The sequence below is a fragment of the Neovison vison genome, chromosome 6, assembly GCF_020171115.1.
Source record: "Neovison vison isolate M4711 chromosome 6, ASM_NN_V1, whole genome shotgun sequence".
Lineage (NCBI taxonomy): Eukaryota > Metazoa > Chordata > Mammalia > Carnivora > Mustelidae > Neogale > Neogale vison.
In genome coordinates this window covers 204,158,111-204,179,367 of record NC_058096.1, presented here as the reverse complement: position 1 = coordinate 204,179,367, position 21,257 = coordinate 204,158,111, and the positions used below count along the sequence as shown (strand labels likewise).

At 37.4% G+C, this 21,257-nt stretch overlaps 1 protein-coding gene across 6 annotated transcripts in view; it reads left to right on the top strand.

Annotated features, from left to right (window-relative positions):
• The window catches only part of DOCK3 (dedicator of cytokinesis 3), a 585,500-nt gene that overhangs the window by 389,418 nt on the left and 174,825 nt on the right, over nt 1–21,257 (top strand). For all 6 annotated transcript variants that reach the window (XM_044253490.1, XM_044253491.1, XM_044253489.1 and 3 more), the window contains one exon: nt 5,881–5,965. In XM_044253490.1, coding sequence (XP_044109425.1) covers nt 5,881–5,965 — 85 coding nt within the window. The remainder of the gene's footprint in view (nt 1–5,880; nt 5,966–21,257) is intronic.

Below are 21,257 nucleotides of genomic sequence, written 5' to 3'. Positions count from 1 at the left end.
CTCTAGCCATTCAACCAATTTTGGGGGAGAACTAAATCCTGCTAATGTAAAATATCCATTGTTTATAATTAATTAACTTCATATTATTTTCTATGTTCTGTGGTTCAGATGAGGAACCACAGAAGGAAAAGAGTCAAAGGAAAATAGAATAGAATATAGAACATTCTAAAGAAATATAAAAGTCAAGAATTTGATATAGAGATCCAGGGCCTTTAAAGAGGTGCACCTGAAAGAATGTAGGGCCAGGAGCATCTCTTATTCAATGTTGTGTCACTAAGTTCAGCATGAACCTAGCACAGAGTAGGTGTTAATAAATATTTACTAAATTATTGGAATGAGTGAGTGAGTGATCAATGACTGGTGGTGAGATAACACTAAATGTTTTTGTGAAAACTGTTCACCTAAACAATTAGTAAGATAATTTTTGAAGACTTGGCTCTGTACTTCATCTGTATATAGAGATGCATAGATGTATACCTCCAGCTTGTGTCCATCTGTTCAAGAGTCTCTTTTCCAGACATTGTATCTCTTTGATCACAGTCCTTGTACCTTAGGTCATATTTTGGCTAATGATGTAACACATAATTATAATTATAACAGCAGTAGCAGTTTACAATGCCAGACAGTGTGCTAAATGCTTTCCATGGATTGGTCTTTGCAACAGCCTGTTAGAATAGATAGGACAGTGTAGCATGGTGGAAGAGCCAGAATGCAAACCAGGCAGTTTGACATCAGGGCCCATGCCCCTCAGTACTCTGCTGCCCTGCCTCCCTGTGCTGGAAAACAGAGATAAGACCAAATTAACCACTCTCTGCACTTGCTGTTCACTATTCTTAAACCACAGGGATAAATAGCTAGAAACCTCTTTTCCAGAATGAAATTTGTAATGAATGTGTGTAGCCTCTCACCATATAGCATCTCTGCCTTTGTCCAGTGAGGTCAGTCCTCCAATTTACGTTTTGAAAACTACTCTCCCTCCTTTGAAGACTATCTCAGTAGAAGGAACTCAGTCTTCATTTTATCAGATCACCCACTAATAATTTTCTTATTTCCTAAAATGATGAAATCAAGAAACTAAAAGGTACTGTGCTCCAGTGACTTCTAGGAGATAGAAAACACTGCTTCCATACAAATGTATGAACATTTGCTTGCTCAAAACTGCTGTGGTCCCTGTGTCCAGGACCACTGATGGGAAATGATAGGTCCCCACAGGGTGAGTGGATGGGTAAGTGCATGGATTGATGAATGGACAAGCAAGCTAAGGATGTCACAATGCAAAGACAGAGTTTGCAAAAATGCAGGCTAGACAGCTCATCACTCTGTGTGGCACACAACCACAAAGCATGTACACTCAATCCCAGCCCTATTGACTTAGGTCCATTGGGATTTTTTTCTAATGCTGTTGTCTTGAAAATATGTGTTCTGTATATATGCCTCCATCAGAAAGGATGAATACCCAACATCTGTATCAACATGGTGGGCACTGGAGGAGATTATGCTGAGTGAAACAAGTTAAGCAGAGAGAGTCAATTATCATATGGTCTCACTTACTTGTGGAGCATTAAGGAATAACACAGAGGACATTGGGAGATGGAGAGGAGAAGGGGGTTGGGGGAAATCGGAGGGGGAGACAAAGCATGAGAGACTTTGGACTCTGAGAAACAAACTGAGGGTTTTGGAGGGGAGGGTGTTGGGGGTTATGTGAGCCTCCAAGCTCCACATATTGCTTGGAGCACTGGGTGGGATGCATAAATAATGAATCTTGGAACACTGAAAAAACAAAGTTTAAATTTAAAAAAAAAGAAAAAAATCCGTTTTGATTGGAATATTCACTCAGTCCTTTTTGTTACTTAATTGTAATATTTAAACTATCATATATTTTATGACCACTAATGGTTAAAGATATGTATAGAATTTTGATTCTTCATCGTTGTATTTTAGAAAGTTTCAATAGCTGCATATAGAAAATTGGAAAATGGGGGGGGGTTGGGAGAAGGGGGGTAGGGTTATGGACATTGGGGAGGGTATGTGCTTTTGGGTAAATTGGAAGGGGAGGTGAACCATGAGAGACTATGGACTCTGAAAAACAATCTGAGGGGTTTGAAGTGGTGGGGGGGTGGGAGGTTGGGGTACCAGGTGGTGGGTATTATAGAGGGCACGGCTTGCATGGAGCACTGGGTGTGGTGAAAAAATAATGAATACTGTTTTTCTGAAAATAAATAAATTGGGAAAAAAAAAGAAAATTGGAAAATATTTTTTAGTGATCAAATGTATTATTCCATTTCCCTAATATAAATACTAATGTCATTTTTTATCTTTCCACTGTTTTTTACATGCATATAAAAGTACCTTAAGTACTTTGAAGTCATATCTGAAAAATTATCTTTATGATGTAAATTGATTTTTATGACAAGAGAGGTAGAAAGGATGTGTCTCATCTTTCTCTTGCTTTCCATGACACTGTTGCCTTTACCTGCAGTCAGTGTTGGAAGCCAGAGACCTGGCTTTTTATATAAGAAGACAGGATCCCAGTGGTAGAAAAATTATATCTCTTATCAATTTAAGTACATTAACTTCAATAATGAGATTCAATGGCATGGTTTTGCCATTAAACTGTAAACTATCATAGTTAAGGCCAACAGTGTACATTTTTTTGCACCTAATTCCAAAAGTCATTTCTTCTTTAAAAATTCATACTTCTCTCTCTCTCGTCCTCTTTTGAGAGAGAGAGAGAGTGAGCGAGCACATAAGCTGGATTGGGGGGAGAGGCAGAGGAAGAGGGAGAGAGAATCCTAAGCAGGCTCATTGATATCCAACACAAAGCCCAAGATGGACCTAGATCCCAAAACCCTGAGACCATGACCTGATCCAAAATCAAAAGCTGGATGCTTAACCAATGAGCCACCTAGGCGCCCTATAGAAATACATGGGTTTTTTGTTTGTTTGTTTGTTTGTTTATTGTGTTGTGTTAGTCACTGTACAGTACATCATTAGTTATTGATATAGTGTTCCATGCTTCATTGTTTGCATGTAACACCCAGTGCTTCATGCAATCTGTGCCCTCCTTAATACCAGTCACCAGGATCACCCATCCCCCCACCCCTCCCCTCTAAAACCCTCTGTTCATTTCTGGAGTCTGTAGCCTCTCATCGTTTGTCTACCACAAGGATTTTTCTCCCTTCCTTTTACCTTCTCCTAATGTCCTCCACGCTATGTATTAATGGATGGTGTAAGTTATATAATAGAAAAACTTGAGTTTTTATCTTTTAGTAGAAAAATAGGTTTTTCCTTTTTTCTTGCCTGCTAAAAGGTACCAATCTGAATTTTGATTCTGAATCGTGGTTATCATAATAGCCTATGCGATTTGCTTCTACCATTTTCATATAGGTTTGATTTTCTATTTTTATTTTAGCGATCTTTTTGCAGCTTCTTTAACCTCTTTATATCTCTTCCTATAAATAGGTTATAAATTATAAATAAATGCATTTTGGATATACACATGGTTTTTTAATTTATTTTTTTCACATGGTTTTATTTATTTTTTTTTTTTTGTTTTTAAAGTAATTTTTTTAATTATTTTTTTCCAATTTATTTATTTTCAGAAAAACAGTATTCATTATTTTTTCACCACACCCAGTGCTCCATGCAAGCCGTGCCCTCTATAATACCCACCACCTGGTACCCCAACCTCCCACCCCCCCACCACTTCAAACCCCTCAGATTGTTTTTCAGAGTCCATAGTCTCTCATGGTTCACCTCCCCTTCCAATTTACCCAAAAGCACATACCCTCCCCAATGTCCATAACCCTACCCCCCTTCTCCCAACCCCCCTCCCCCCAGCAACCCTCAGTTTGTTTCGTGAGATTAAGAGTCACTTATGGTTTGTCTCCCTCCCTATCCCATCTTGTTTCATGGATTCTTCTCCTACCCACTTAAGCCGCCATGTTGCATCACCACTTCCTCATATCAGGGAGATCATATGATAGTTGTCTTTCTCCGCTTGACTTATTTCGCTAAGCATGATACGCTCTAGTTCCATCCATGTTGTCGCAAATGGCAAGATTTCGTTTCTTTTGATGGCTGCATAGTATTCCATTGTGTATATATACCACATCTTCTTGATCCATTCATCTGTTGATGGACATCTAGGTCCTTTCCATAGTTTGGCTATTGTGGACATTGCTGCTATAAACATTCGGGTGCACGTGCCCCTTTGGATCACTACGTTTGTATCTTTAGGGTAAATACCCAGTAGTGCAATTGCTAGGTCACATGGTTTTATTTTAAATGAGTGTAGTTTTATGCACAGAAAGAGCCTGTAGAATTAGTTTTGTTAATAGTGATTCACAGCCTAGTTGAGGAAGGAAAAACCACATACTTCTCCTTTCATTGCCTATGAAATACTTTTGCCAGATACAATAATTTATAACCTTGTGTTAGAGTATAGGGTGGTCACAAAGCAGCTCTGAAAACCTGTTGGGAGTTATAGGCCCTCTCCTCATAAAAAAAAATCATATGTGAACACACACACACATACTGTTGTAAGCAATTTCGAGGTCTACAACCCCCTCACTCCATTTCATCCCAGGTTTAGAGAGTGAGAAAAGAGCTAACATTTACTGAACATAAATTATGTGTCATATTTGAATGCAAGAGTTCTGGCTGTCTGGAGTTATTTACACTGCTTCATACTGCCTGCCATAGTTAATCAGTCATTAACCACCATCTCTTATTCTCCCCTCTACAAGTTATACCAGATCTTCCAGATACTGGAGTATTTCCTAGGAGTAGTACTCCTTGATTAAATTTTCATATGAAGTTTCTTAAGATAGTGGTTAATCATCAGAGATTCAAAAATTGACAATTGTAGATCTTTTGGTGTTTTACACAAATGACGTTTCCAGTTAGAAAATAATGTTATTAGCTTCCTTTTGTCTATGAATTTAAGGAGGGACAGAGTATCTAAGATTTCATCTTACAAGTAAAACCCTCCATCATCACTTATGAGGGAAGAAAACAAGGAACTTAAAATGTATCAGGAATAATAACCAGTTCCACGAGTGTGCTGATTATACAAAGAAACACACATTGGTAAACTGAAAAAAAAAAAAAAAAAAAGATATGACTCATGTGTGGTAAGGTCTTCACTATAACCAGTGTCAGTATTAATTAAATTTAAAATGAGATTAAAACATACATTTCTTGGGGCGCCTGGGTGGCCCAGTGGGTTAAAGCCTCTGCTTTCGGCTCCAGTCATGATCCCAGAGTCCTGGGATCGAGCCCCACATCAGGCTCTCTGCTCAGCAGGGAGCTTGCTTCCTCCTCTCTCTCTCTGCCTGTCTCTCTGCCTACTTGTGATCTCTATCTTTCAAATAAATAAATAAAATCTTTAAAACATACATTTCTTTGAGTTCAATATATTTTGGAGGGTGATTTTTTTAATGTGTTTGAATTACAAATCTACTTGGACCCTGAGTAATTTTTTCATCCTAATGAAAGTAATGCATGACTGAGCCTTGAACACACTTGTAGGATTGGGAGGAAGAGAAAAATAAAACATGCCTTATTAATAATCTATAGAAAATGCATCTGTAAGGAACTCAAGTAGACTCTTAAAGACATGATACTGAATGAATTCTTTTTACCATCACAAGGGGGAACTGCTTGGTGATTAAAATTGTCAGTTTTAAAATTCCCAGCTTCATTTATTTGCCTTAAGGTGAGAACAATTAGGTGTTATTGGACAAAAGCTTGTCCCTGCCGGGGTAATGTCTCAGTCTCTGGCCAGAAAGTCATGGCCGTGACAAGCTTCTAGGCACATAAGGAGAGATGAGTAATCTGAGGACATGGCATGCTGAGTGTGTTCTTTCTCTTTACTAGACATTTGGGCCTGGACTTGGTGCCTCGAAAGGACTTTGAAGTAGTGGATTCAGACCAGATTAGTGTCTCAGATCTCTATAAAATGGTAAGAAATCTAACACAGGGTAAGCTTGTTCCTGCATGCCTGATTTTTTCTCCTTTATTATCTCTAGTAACATTAAGAAACAATATTGCTGAAGTTGTTCCTTTGTCTTTGCCCCAATGTATGTAAGGGGTCTTCCTTAGAATCTGACAGTACATACCGCATTTGCTTTCTAAATGGAACTACTGTGTAAGGCTGTACCATAATATCCAGGGATCATTTATCTGTTGTTTTACTGGTGAATGAAGCTCCTTCGGCCTGCAGCAGTTACCAAAATTCTGTCTCTCCCACCTCTTAAAAAAAAGAAGCTAGTTGAATCTGTAAAGAGCCAATTTATTGGTTAATGTAATGATTAAACCTGGAAATAATGTGCCAGTATTTCTAAGAGAGACCTGATATATCCTTAGTTGTCTATTGGCTGTTATTAAAATGTACTGAATTAATTGATGACCAAGATTACATTTTACAGGCTGAATGAGAAGTAACTAAAAGAAAGGTAAAAAAAATTTTTGAGATAAAGCAAACATCAGAAACTTCAGGTGACTGTTAGGCTTAGACTAAGAGACTGGGTAACACCTCACTTTGAGGAGTTATATATTTGAGAAGTATTTATTGGTGATAATTACAGGTTTTAGAAAGAAATACAAGTTTCTCTTTAAGAAAAATGTAATTTTTATAGGGAAGTTTAAAGATAGGATATTGCCTGTTTGAGGATCTTTGAAATTTGCCTAAATAATATACTAGTAACATATCAATTGCTTATGTGTATTTGCTAGTGTATAAAAACATTTGTGTATATTTACCCTAACTATATGATCAGCATGGGATGTAGAGATTAAAGATGAGCAAGACTTATCCCTACCCTCAAGAATATCACATCACCATCTGGGGTATTGGTTCTTAACCCTTTCTGGGTCATGAAGATCAGATAGAATTTCTTCCCAGGACAGTGAAAATGTGGTTTTGCATTCAAAGTTTTAAACTGAATTTTAGGGAATTGACAGTTCCTTCTGGTGATTGCCCATGAAGTCTATACATGGCCCTCATGTTTAGAAACTATTCTAGTGGAATCAAATAGACCACAAGCAAACCGTTGCCATATATGTGCTGCATATTCACTGATGTTAGAGAGAGTGATGGATTACTTGAGGCTGGAAAAAATCAGTGAAAGCTTCCAGTGGCAGTAATACTCAAGGTAAGCCTTGAGGGGTGGAAAAGGGTTCACCCAGAGGACAAGCAAGAAGGAGAGATGTTCTAAAATGGCACAATAGCATAGGGAAGTGGTAGTTCCAGGAAACTATAAGGTATTTGGTAACTTTGGCATGTAAGTATATGTTAATGTTTGGGATAGTAAGGTGCAGAAGGAGGCAAGTGTCAGATCATGAAGAGTTTTGTAAGGCCCAAAAGGCCTCTCCAGCAGTCTGACATAATTATAGGAGTAACATGATTGGATAAGAATATGGGTGTTTTGTTTGGTTGGTTTTTTTCTAAGAGAGAGAATTTCAAGCAGACTCCCTGTCCAACACGGAGCCCAATACAGGGCTAAGTCCCACAATCCTGAGATCATGACCTGAGCTGAAATAAGAGTCAGATACATAACTGAGAGAGCCACCCAGGCACCCCTAGATATGGGTTTTAAATGCTGTCTCTGTCTATAGGAAATGTAAAATACAGAGGACCAGAATCAGGGAGGAAGGGGATGACAGAAGTGATTTGGACAATAAATAGTGACTAGACAACAATAGGAATGATGAAGAAATGCAGTGGAGTATATAGATGTTAGTAAATAAAAATCAACTTGATGATCAATTAGATGTGGAAATTGAAGGGTGATTGAGAGATTGAGGCTAAGAACTTCCCTCACAATGGTGGCTTAGAGGATGCTATTTTTGGTGAGGATTTTGCATTTTATTCTAAAGCCTGTGAAGGTGTTTAAGCAGGGGAGGTGTTTAAGACATGATATGTCTTACATTTTAAAAGGATCCCTCCAGTTGCAAAAGGACTGGAGTGGGGCAATAATGGAATCAGGGAGAAGTCATTCAAGCAAAATGATGTTAATTTCAGTATTTGGGCTAGAGTTGGAGCAAAGAAAGTAGTAAGAAATTGTTGGATTATGAATGTGTGTTTGGAGATAAATTCACTCGGAGTTTTGATAAATTGATAGATAGGTAGATGTGTGTACAAAAAAGGGAAAGACTAGAGAAGAATGACTTCTATGTTTTGATCTTCTCAACTTTAACCTTATAAAAGTAGAATAGGAAACACTGTGGGAGATCAATATATTGGTCTGGTTTTTCCTTTCAAGTTTGAGATGCCTTTTAAACATCCCAAACTGGGATGTTGAAAGTCTGGACCTCAGAAGTGAAGTTCAGATATAACAACTTTAGAGTTATCAAAGTATCAAAGTATATGTTGTGTTTAAAGCTGTTGGGTGAGATGACCACTCCTTTCCCCAGACCTCCATACAGTGAAACTCAGTGTTCAGCAGATTCTACCCAGAAGTTTCAGACAGCCAAACATCAGGATGGAGGAAATCTCCCATGAAAGTTAGAGACCAGAACAAATACATGTGAAAGAACTTGGAAGAAACAGACAAATCAATAGAAGAAAATGGTGGTTGCTGCCTGCAAAGAGAAATGAGGAAGCAACAGGGAGACAGAGTGGAGCAATCTAAGAAGCAATCAAAGGAGCTCTAGAAAATTACAAACAAGATAACAGGGATAGACTTGACATAAAGATTAGAAAATAGGACAACAGCAACAAAAAGTTATCAACAGGAGAGAAATGTTAGAAGTTTGATCCAAGAAGTCCAATATCCAGATAATGGGGTTTCAGAAGAGGGAACAAAGAAAATTACTGTATTCCTGGGCTCATCTAAAGCCCCTGGAGCTATGCACCTGTGTATTGCCAACCCAACTCCTGCCCCAGTCTCCATTGCCTCTACAACTATACAAATGCATGCCAATAACCAGGGCCTCTGCAGTTGCTAATTTATGCGCAACTGGCATCAGCCTCTTCTGCTGGTTCCAGCCCTTACCATTACCTCTGTGTCTGCAACTTTATCCTGACATTTTGCAGGTATCTGCAACTGGGGTTACACACACCACCAGCTTTGGCCACCACTGCCTATCTGCCCACATTCCTAGCTGCTGGACTGGAAGAGCCACTGAAGTCTCCAACAACCATTGTAGACACCATGGACCCTTTGCAGGTCTCCACAAGGATCACATGGTTGGTGATGTTGTGGACCCATGTGGCCTAAACCAGTGAGGTATACATTCCTGGGCCCAGAGCTGCCACATGCACTTAGCAACCTGCACCACTAGACCCAGAGTCACAGCATTCTCTGGCATGCTTCCATCCACTGGTGAAGGTCTTCCCTCTATCTAACTCAGTTAATACAGTCTGGAAGAAGTGACTGCTCTTCACATGGCACATACAACTATTCAAGAGTACAGGGATTGTGAAAATCAAGAAAACATGATACTACCAAAGGAACCCAATAAACTTTAAGTGCCCCTAAAGAAATGGAAATACACAAATTGTCTGATAAATAATTCAAAATAATTGTTCTAAAGATGCTTAGAGAGCTTATAGCTCTCACAGAAAAACAGTTCAACAAAGTCAAGTAAACAATACAAAAAAAAATGAAAAGTTCAACAAAAAAATAGAAACATAAAAAATAACCAAATGAATTTTGGAGCTGAAGAATACAAACACTGAAGAACTCAGTAGAGAAAAACTAAGAGGTAGCCCATGGAATGGGAGAAGATTTTTTGCAAATGACAATACAGATAAAGGGCTGATATCCAAGATACACAAAGAGCTTCTCAAATTCAACACTCAAAAAATTACTAATAACCCAGTCAAAATGAGCAGAAGGTATAAACACACACTTCTCCAAAAAAGACCTACAGATGGCTAACAGACACATGAAAAAATGCTCAACGTCACTAGCCATCAGGGAAGTACAAATCAAAACCACAATGAGATACCACCTTACACCAGTTAGAATGACAAAAATTAACAAAATAGGAAACAACAAATGTTGGCGAGGATGTGGAGAAAGGGGAACTTTCTAACACTGTTGGTGGGAATGCAAGCTGATACAGCCATTCTGGGAAAACAGTGTGAAGTTTCCTCAAGATGTCAAGAATAGAACTACCTTAAGACCTGGCAATTGCACTACTAGGTATTTACCCCAAAGATATAGATGTAGTGAAAAGAAGGGGAACATGCACACAATGTTCATAGCAGCAATGTTCACAATAGCCAACGTGTGGAAGGAGCCAAGATGCCCTTCAACAGATGAATGGATAAAGAAGATGTGGTACATACACACAATGGAGTATTATTCAGCCATCAGAAACAATGAATACCTACCATTTCCATTGACATGGATGGAACTGGAGATTATGTTAAGTGAAGTAATCAAGCAGAGAAAGACAATTATCATATGGTTTCACTCAGATGTGGAACATAAGCAATAGCACGGGGGACCATAGAGGAAGGGAGGGAAATCCAAAGGGGGAGAAATCAGAGAGGGAGATGAACCATGAGTGACTATGGACCCCAAAAAAACAATCTGAGGGTTTCAGATGAGAGAAGGTTGGAGGAGGGGATAACAGGGTGATGGCATTGAGGAGATCACATGCTATGATGAGCACTGGGTGTTATATATAACAATGAATCATTGAACACTACATCAAAAACTAATTATGTACTATACAGTGGTTAACCGAACATAATTTAAAAAAAAAAAGAATTCGGGGCGCCTGGGTGGTTCAGTGGTTTAAAGCCTCTGCCTTCGGCTCGGGTCGTGATCTCAGGGTCCTGGGATTGAGTCCCACATCAGGCTCTCTGCTTGGCGGTGAGCCTGCTTCCTCCTCTCTCACTCTCTGCCTACTTGTGATCTCTGTCTGTCAAACAAATATATAAAATCTTTAAAAAAAAAAAAAAGAATTCAATAAAGAGCTTGAATAACAGAAATGGACTAAGCAGGAGAATCAGTGAACTCAAAGACAGATAAATTGAAATTATCCAGTCAAAAAGAGAATGAAAAAATTGAATGATGAAATGAAAAATGAAAAAAAGAGAATGAAAAATTCTGTGGGACTTCTAGGACACTGTTAAGAGAATTAATCTACCCATTATTAGAGTACCAAAGAAGAGAAGGGGAAAGGGGCAGAAAGCTTATTTAAGGTGATAATGGCTGAGAACTTTCCAGGGAGAGATTTGGACATCCAAATTCATGATATTTGTAATTCTCCAAACAATTTCAATCCTCAACGAGATCTTCTCCAAGGCTTTACAATAAAACTGTAAAAATGAAAGAATCTTGGGCACCTGGGTGGCTAGTCATTAAGCATCTGCCTTCAGCCCAGGTCTTGATCCCAGCATCCTGCAATCCAGCCCCACACTGGGCTCCCTGCTAGGCAGGAAGCCTGCTTCTTCCTCTCCCATTCCCCCTGCTTGTGTTCCTGTGCTGTCTCTCTGTGTCAAATAAATAAAATCTTTTTAAAAAATCAAAGAATCTTGAAAGCAATAATAAAAAAGAAGCTTGTCACTTACAAGGTAACCCTCATAGGGCTATGAGCATATTTCTTAGCAGAAATCTTGCAGGCCAGGAGAGAAGGGGATGATATGTTCAAAGTACTGAAAGAAAAAAAAAAGAAAAAGAAAAAGAAACCTGCCAGCCAATAATACTTTGCTCAGGAAAATTGTCCTTCCGAAATAAATAAAGGAAATATAAAGATTTTTCCAGACAAAAGCTGAGGGAGTTCAAAATTACTAGGCCTGCCCTACAAGAAACACTGCAAGTTCTTCAAGCTGACATGAAAAAAAGAAAAAGGTTAATTAATGGCATGAAAATGCAGGAAAATATAAAACACATGGTAAAGATAAGTATATAGTCAAATTCAGAATACTCTAGTACTATCATATGATGGTCTATAACTCTAGTAAAGGTTAAAGGGCAGAAAAATTTAAAATAACTATAGCTAACACAAAAACAGACATGTAGATCAGTGGAACAGAATAGATAACCCAGGAATGGATCCACAACTATATGGTTAACTAATCTTTGACAAACCAGAATATCCAGTGGAAAAGAGACATTCTCTTCAACAAATGGTATTAGGAAAACCGGACACTAATCAATAATGTGATTAATGAAACTAGGCCACTTTTTTACACCACACACAAATATAAGTTCAAAATGGATGATAGACCTGGATAGGAAACCACTAAAATCCTAGAGGACAACACCAGCAGAAACCTCTTTGATATTAGCCTTGGCAGTTTCTTACTAGATACATCTCTGGAGGCAAGGGGAACAGAAGCAAAAATGAAGTACTGAGGCTTCATCAAGTTAAAAAGCTTCTGCACAGTGAAGGAAACAACAAAACTAAAAGGCAGCCTTCAGAATGGGAGAAGATATTTGCAAATGACATATCTGATAAAGGGTTAGTATCTAAAATCTATAAAGAACTTAGCAAACTCAACACCCAAAAAATGAATAATCCAATTAAGAAATGGGCAGAAGACATGAACAGACATTTTTCCAAAGAAGACATCTAGATGGTCAACAGACACATGAAAAGATGCACATCCTCACTCATCATCAGGGAAATATAAATTAAAAACTACAAATGAGATATCACCTCAAAACAGTCAGAATGGCTAAAATCGGCAACAAAAGAAACAACAGGTGTTGGCTAAGATGTGAAGGAAGAAGAACACTCTTAACACTGTTTTTTTTTTTTTTAATTTTTATTGTTTATAAACATATATTTTTATCCCCAGGGGTACAGGTCTGTGAATCGCCAGGTTTACACACTTCACAGCACTCACCAAAGCACATACCCTCCCCAATGTCCATAACCCTACTCCCCTTCTCCCAACCCCCCTCCCCCCAGCAACCCTCAGTTTGTTTCGTGAGATTAAGAGTCACTTATGGTTTGTCTCCCTCCCTATCCCATCTTGTTTCATGGATTCTTCTCCTACCCACTTAAGCCCCCATGTTGCATCACCACTTCCTCATATCAGGGAGATCATATGATAGTTGTCTTTCTCTGCTTGACTTATTTCGCTAAGCATGATACCGCTCTTAACACTCTTGGTGGGAATACAAACCTGTGCGGCCACTCTGTAACAGTATGGAATTTCCTCAAAAAGTTAAAAATAGAACTACCCTATGACCCAGCAATTGCATTACTAGGTTTTTACCCAGAGGATACAAAAATACTGATTCAAAGGGGCACATACACCCTGATGTTTATAGCAGCATGATCAACAATAGCCAAATTATGGAAAGAACCTAAATGTCCATTGACTGATGAATGGATAAATATATGCAATGGAATATTATTCATCCATAAAAAGGAATAAAGTCTTGCCATTTGCAACAACATGGATGGAGCTAGACTGTGTTGTGCTAAATTAAGTAAGTCAATCAGAGGAAGACAAATACCGATTGACTTCATTCATATGTGGAATTTAAGAAAACAAAACAGGTAAACATAAGGGGAAAAAATAGAGAGGGAGGTGAACCATAAGACTCTTAACCATAAAGAATAATCTAAGGATTGCTGGAGGAGAGGGGTAGGTTGTGGGCGAAATGGGTGATGGATATTAAGGAGGGCACTTGTTGTGATGAGCACTGGGTGTTATATGTAAATAATGAGTCATTAAATTTTACTCCTGAAACTAATATTACACTCTATGTTAACTAACTATAATTTAAATAAAAACTTGAAACATGAAAAAAGTTACTATTGCTAATATAATTGGCTAATGGATATACAATATAAAAACATATAAATTAGAACATCTAAAACATAAAGGAGGAGGGGTTGAGTAAAAGGGTAGAGATTTTGTATAGGGTTGCAGTTAAGTTCTAATTATCCTAAAATAGATTGTTACAGCTATAAGATGTTTTATGTAACATCTTATAACATCTCATGTAACCAGAAAGCAAAAACCTACATTAGATACATGTGAAATAAAAAGAAGGGAATCAAAGCATACCACTGTGGAAAATCATCCATTCACAAAGAAAGACAGCAAGAAAGGAGGACAGGAATGAAGGAACTATAAAAAGAGCCAATAACTTTTGAGACTTCATCAAAATCAAAAGCTTCTGCACATCAAAGGAAACAGTCAACAAAACAAAGAGGCAACCCACGGAATGGGAGAAGATATTTGCAAATGACAGTACAGACAAAAGGTTGATATCCAGGTTCTATAATGAACTCCTCAAACTCAACACACACAAAACAGACAATCATATCAAAAAATGGGCAGAAGATATGGACAGACACTTCTCCAATGAAGACATACAAATGGCTATCAGACACATGAAAAAATGTTCATCATCACTAACCCTCAGGGAGATTCAAATTAAAACCACATTGAGATATCACCTTACACCAGTTAGAATGGCCAAAATTAACAAGACAGGAAACAACATGTGTTGGAGGGGATGTGGAGAAAGGGGAACCCTCTTCCACTGTTGGTGTGAATGCAAGTTGGTGCAGCCTCTTCGGAGAAGTGTGGGGATTCCTCAAGAAATTAAAAATAGAACTTCTCTATGACCCTGCAATTGCACTACTGAGCATTTACGCCCAAAAATACAGATGTAGTGAAAAGAAGGGCCATCTATACCCCAAAGTTTATAGCAGCAATGGCCACGGTCACCAAACTGTGGAAAGAACCAAGATGCCCTTCAGCAGACGAATGGATAAGGAAGATGTGGTCCATATACACTATGGAGTATTATACCTCCATCAGAAAGGATGAATACCCAACTTTTGTAGCAACATGGACGGGACTGGAAGAGATTATGCTGAGTGAAATAAGTCAAGCAGAGAGAGTCAATTGTCATATGCTGAAAAAAAAAAAAAAAAAAAGAATACCTACCACTGCCGTCCACTCCATTTGAATGGAGTATCTTTTTTCTTATCCATTTACTCTCATCCTATGTGTGTCCTCAAAGCTAAAGTAAGTCTGTTGTAAGTAACATATTCTTGGATCATTTCTTAATCTATTTAGCCACTCTATGTCCTTGATTGAGAATTTAATCCATTTACCTTTAAAGTAATTATTGATAAGGAAGTATTCATTATTACCACTTACAAAAACTTTTTTCTGAAAAAAGTTTGTTTTCTGGCTCTTTTTTAAAAAATTTATTTTTTTTTAAATTTATTTTCAGCCTAACAGTATTCATTATTTTTGCACCACACCCAGTGCTCCATGCAATCCGTGCCCTCTCTAATACCCACCACCTGGTACCCCAACCTCCCACCCCCCCCCCCGCCACTTCAAACCCCTCAGATTGTTTTTCAGAGTCCATAGTCTCTCATGGTTCACCTCCCCTTCCAATTTCCCTCAACTCCCTTCTCCTCTCTAGCTCCCCTTGTCCTCCATGCTATTTGCTTTGCTCCACAAATAAGTGAAACCATATGATAATTGACTCTCTCTGCTTGACTTATTTCACTCAGCATAATCTCTTCCAGTCCTGTCCATGTTGCTACAAAAGTTGGGTATTCATCCTTTCTGATGGAGGCATAATACTCCATAGTGTATATGGAAGTGGTAGGTATTCTTTATCAGACGAAATAGACTTTCAGTCAAAAGCTGTAATGAGACAAATAACGTGATTATATAATGACAAAAGGGTCAGCTCAGTAAGAGCATAAGACAGAAATAAATGTATATGCCCCTAGCTTCAGAGCACCTAAATATAGAAAGCAAATATTAACAAAACTAAAGGGAGAAATAGACAGCAATACAATAATAGTAGGGTCATCAATGGCCCACTTTCAATACTGGATAGATAATCCAGACAGAAAATCAATAAAGACAGATTAGACTTGACTTAGGTCCCTATACTTAGGATCTAATGGACCTAAGAAACATATACAGAATATCCCATCCTAAAGCAGAGTAGGACATACATTGCACATGGACAATCTCCAGGATAGATCAACATTAGGCCACAAGATAAGTATAAACAAATTTAAGAAGATTAAAATAATATGAAATACTTTTTCTTATGACAATGATCTAAAACTAGAAATCATATCTTCTGCCCATTTTTTTATGTGATTGTCTGTTTTGTGTGTGTTGAGTTTGAGGAGTTCTTTATAGATCCTGGATATCAACCTTTTGTCTGTACTGTCATTTGCAAATATCTTCTCCCATTCCATGGGTTGCGTCTTTGTTTTCTTGACTGTTTCCTTTGCTGTGCAGAAGCTTTTGATCTTGATGAAGTCCCTAAAGTTCATCTTTGCTTTTGTTTCCTTTGCCTTTGGAGACATATCTTGAAAGAAGTTGCTGTGGCTGATATCGAAGAGGTTACTGCGTATGTTCTCCTCTAGGATTCTGATGGATTCCTGTCTCACATTGAGGTCTTTTATCCATTTTGAGTTTATCTTTGTGTACAGTGTAAGAGAATGGTCGAGTTTCATTTTTCTGCATATAGCTGCCCAGTTTTCCCAGCACCATTTATTGAAGAGACTGTCTTTTTTCCACTGTATATTTTTTTCCTGTTTTGTCGAAGATTATTTGCCCATAGAGTTTAAGGTCCATATCTGGGCTCTCTACTCTGTTCCACTGGTCTATGTGTCTGTTTTTATGCCAGTACCATGCTGTCTTGGTGATCACAGCTTTGTAGTAAAGCTTGAAATCAGATAACGCGATGCCCCCAGTTTTATTTTTGTTTTTCAACATTTCCAAAACTAGAAATCAATAATAAGAAAGCTGGAAAATTCACAAATATGTGAAAATTAAACACCACACTCCTGAATAACCAGTGGGGCATGGAAGAAATCAAAAGGGAAATTTAAAAAAAATCTTGAGACAAAAAATGGAAACACAACATACTAACATTTATCGAACATTAAATAAATTTTAAAATAAAGCAATTCTAAGGGGAAAGTTTATAGTAATAAATGCTTACATTAAGAAAAATCTCAAGTAACTGATCTTTGTACCTCAAAGAACTAGAAAAATAACAAACTAAGTCCAAATTTAGCAGAAGGAAGGAGATGATTCAGTCCAAATTTAGCAGAAGGAAGGAGATAAAGCTCTGCTAAAAATATAGAAAATGAACATAAAAGCAATAGAAAAGATTAAGGAAGGAAACTAAGAATTGGGTTTTTTAAAAGGATAGAATTGACAAAGCTTTAGCTAGACTTGCCAAGAGAAAAGAACTCAAGTAAATGAAATTATAGATAAAAGAGGACATTACAACTGATACAACAAATATAAATGATAATAAGAGACTAGTGTGAATAATTATATGTCAACAAATTGGGCAATCTAGATGAAACATACAACCTACCAAGACTAAATCAAGAAGAAATAGAAAGGCTAAACAGACTATTAATAAGTAAGGAGGGTGACTCAGTAACCAAAAACTTCCCAACAAAGAAAAGCTGAGGATAAAATGGCTTCATGGGTGACATTTGTTGAACATTTAAGAAGAATGAATACTAGTCCTTTTCAGAGTCTTCCAAAAAATTGAAGAGGAGGGAATATTCCCAGACTTATTTTACAAGGCTAGCATTTTCCTGATACCAAAAGTCAGATAAGGATACTAAACTGGAGGATTACTGAAGGAAGGGGTGGGGGTTGGGGTAACTGGATAATTGCTATTAAGGAGGGCATGTGTTGTGATGAGCACTGGATGTTATAGGCAATTAATGAATTGCCTATAACAATTAATGAATCACTGAACACTCAAAAGCTAATGATTACTATATGTTGACTAACTGAACATAGTTTAAAAAAAAAAACAAGAAATCTACAGACCAATATTTCTGATGAATAGAGATGCAAAATTCTCAACAAAATACTAGCAAATCAAATTCAATAGCTCATTAGAGGTATCATACACCACGAACAAGTGGGATTTATTTCCGAATTTCAAGGATTGTTCAGCATAAAGGTGAAAATACATCATATTAATGGAATGATAAATTGAAACCATACGATCATTACAATAGAGGCAGAGAAAGCACTTGACAGAATTCAACATCCTTTCATGATAAAAACTCTCAACAAAATGAGCATCTGGGTGGTGCAGTTGGTTGAGTGCCCAACTGTTGGTTTCAGTTCATGTTGTGATATCAGTGTTATGAGGTCAAGCCCCAAATTGGGCTCCATGCTCAACACAGAGTCTGCTCAGTACTCTCTTTCCCTCTTCCTCTTCCCCTCACCACCCCCATCTATCTCCCTCTCTCTCTCTAAAATAAATCTTAAAGAAGCTCTCAACAAAATGGACACAGAAGCTACATACTTCAACATGATAAAGACGACTGTGACAAGTCCACAGTTGACATCATGCTCAACAGTGAAATGTTGGAAGCTTTTCCTCTAACATCAAAACCAGACAAGGGTACCTAATCTCATTATTCCTTTTCAACGTAGTATTAGAAGTTTTAGCCAGAGTGATTAGGCAAGAAGAAAAAGAAAAGCCATCCAAATTGGTAAGGGAGAAGTAAAATTGTTTCTATCTGCATATGACATGACCTTATATAGAGAAACTCTGGAAGCTTCTCCCCTCAAACTGCTAACTAATGAATTCAGTAAAGTTTCAGAATACAGAATCAACATGCAAAAGTTAACTGGGTGGGGAGTTGGGTGAAAGTGGTGGTGGGTATTATGGAGGGCATGTATTACATGGAGCACTGGGTGTGGTGCCTAAACAATGAATTCTGGAACATTGAAAAGAAATAACATTTTTTAAAAAGTTAATTGCAAAAGTCAGAATATACTAACAATGAACTATCTGAAAAAGAAATAAAGAAAACAATCCCATTTACAATAGCATCAAAAACAATAAAATACTTAGGAATAATTTAACCAAGGACGTGAAAGAGCTATACACTAAAAATTGTGACGTTGATGAAACACATTAAAGAAGATACAAGTAAATGGAAAGATATCCCATGTTTATGAATTAGAAGAATTAATATTCTTTTTTTTTCAAAGATTGTATTTATTTATTTGACAGAGAGAGAGATCAAAAGTAGGCAGAGAGAGGAGGCGAAGCAGGCTCCCCGCTGAGCAGAGAGCCCAATGCAGGGCTCAATCCCAGGACCCTGAGATCATGCCCTGAGCCGAAGACAGAGGCTTAACCCACTGAGCCACCCAGGCACCTGAAAAATTAATATTCTTAAAATGTCCATACTGCATAAAGCCATGGATAGACTCAATACAATCCTTCTCAAAATGCCAGTGGGATTTTCCAGAAATAGAAAAAACAATCCTAAAATTCAAATGGAACTACAATATACCTTGTATAGCCAACCAGGCTTGAGAAAGAACAAAGCTGGAGGTATCACACTTTCTGGTTTCAAACTATATTATAAATGTATAGTAATCAAAACAGTGTGCAAAACAAAACAAAACCATTGTGGTACTGGCATTAAAATAGGTGCACAGACCAATGGAACAGAACTGAGACCCCAGTAGTAAACCCACACATATATGGTGAACTAATATTTGACAGGAACATTAATAATACTCAATGAGGAAAGGATAGTCTCTTCAGTAAATGTTGGGAAAATTGGATTTTCACGTGCAGAAGCATGAAATTGTACCTCTGTCTTACAACCACTCACAAAAATTAACTATAAATGGATTAAATATTAGACGTGAAACTGTAACCTCTCAGAAGAAAACAGAGCAAAGCTGCTTGATATTGGTGTTGGTGATATTTTTTTGAATATGACACCAAGAGCACATCAGTGAAAGTGAAAATCAACAAGTGAGACAACATTAAAACAAAGTCGATTCTGTACAGCAAAAGAAACAATCAACAAAATGACAAATCAGCCTACAGGATAGAAGAAAATATTCACAAACCACAAAGGTGACAAAGAGTTAATATCCAAAATACGTAAGGAACTCCTAAAGTTCAAGAGTAAGAAACCAAATAATCTGATTTTTTTAAATGGTCAGAGGATTTGACTTTTTTCTAAAGAAGACACAAAAATACATGAAAAGGTATTCAGTATTGCCAGTCATTTAGGAAGTGCAAATCAAAACCACAATCAAATATTACCTCACACCTGTTAGAGTGCCTGTCATCAGAAAGACAGGAGGTACAAACTTCCAGTTATAAATAATTCATGGAGTGGAAAGTACAGCATAGGGAATATAGTCAATAATATTGTAATAATATCAAATGGTGACAGATGGTGTCTACACTTAACTGTGGTGAACATTAGATAACATACAGTATTGTATAGTATTATTGTACTCCTGAAACTAATATAACAATGTATGTCAATTATATTATACTGATCAAAAATAAAAGAGAAAGTGTTTTTAAAAGATGAGATAAATAGTGGCAAGGATGTATAGAAAAGAGAACTCCTGTGGCATCTGGGTGGCTCAGTCAGTTGAGCAACCCACCTGCGATTTCTGCTCAGGTCATGATCTCAGGGTCTTGAGGTTGAGCCCCAGATCATCAGGCTCCATACTCAATGAGGAGTCTGTTTAAGATTCTCTCCCTCTGCCTCTCCCCCAACTTGAACTCACTCACTCTCTCTCTAAAATAAATTGATCTTTAAAAAAAGAAAAGAGAACTCTTGTGCACTATTGTTGGAAATACAAATTTGTACGGTCACTATAAAAAACAGAATGGAGATTCCTCAAAAAAAAAAAAAAAATAGAAAACAGAACTACCATATGATCCAGCAATTCTACTTCTGGGTATATATCAAAGGAATTGAAATCAGGATCTCAAAGAGATAGCTACACTTCCTTGTGCATTGCAGTATTATTCACAATAGCCAAGACATAGAAACAACCTAAGTGTCCATTGATGAGTGAATGGATAAATAAAATATGGTGTGTATACAATGGAATATTAATCATCCATAGTAAAGACAGAAATACTGCCATTTGTGACAACATGGATAAAACTTGAGAGCATTATACTAAGTGAAATAAGTCAGAGAATGGCACACACTTATGATCTCACTTATATGTGAAATCTAAAAAAGCTGAACTCATTAAAAACAAAGAGTAAATTGGGAGTTGCCAGGGGCAGGGGAGTAGGGGAAGTGAGGAGATACTAGTTGTAAGAGGATTTAAGTTCTGGGATCTAATGTGAACCATGGTGACTATAGTTAACAGTAGTGTATTTTGTACTTGAAAGTTGTTAAAAAAAAAAAAAGTAGATCTTGAACATTCTCACCATGCCAACAACAGAAAAGTTATTATGTCAGACAAAAGATGTGTTAACTAACCTTACTGTGGTACTCATTTTGCAACATTATAA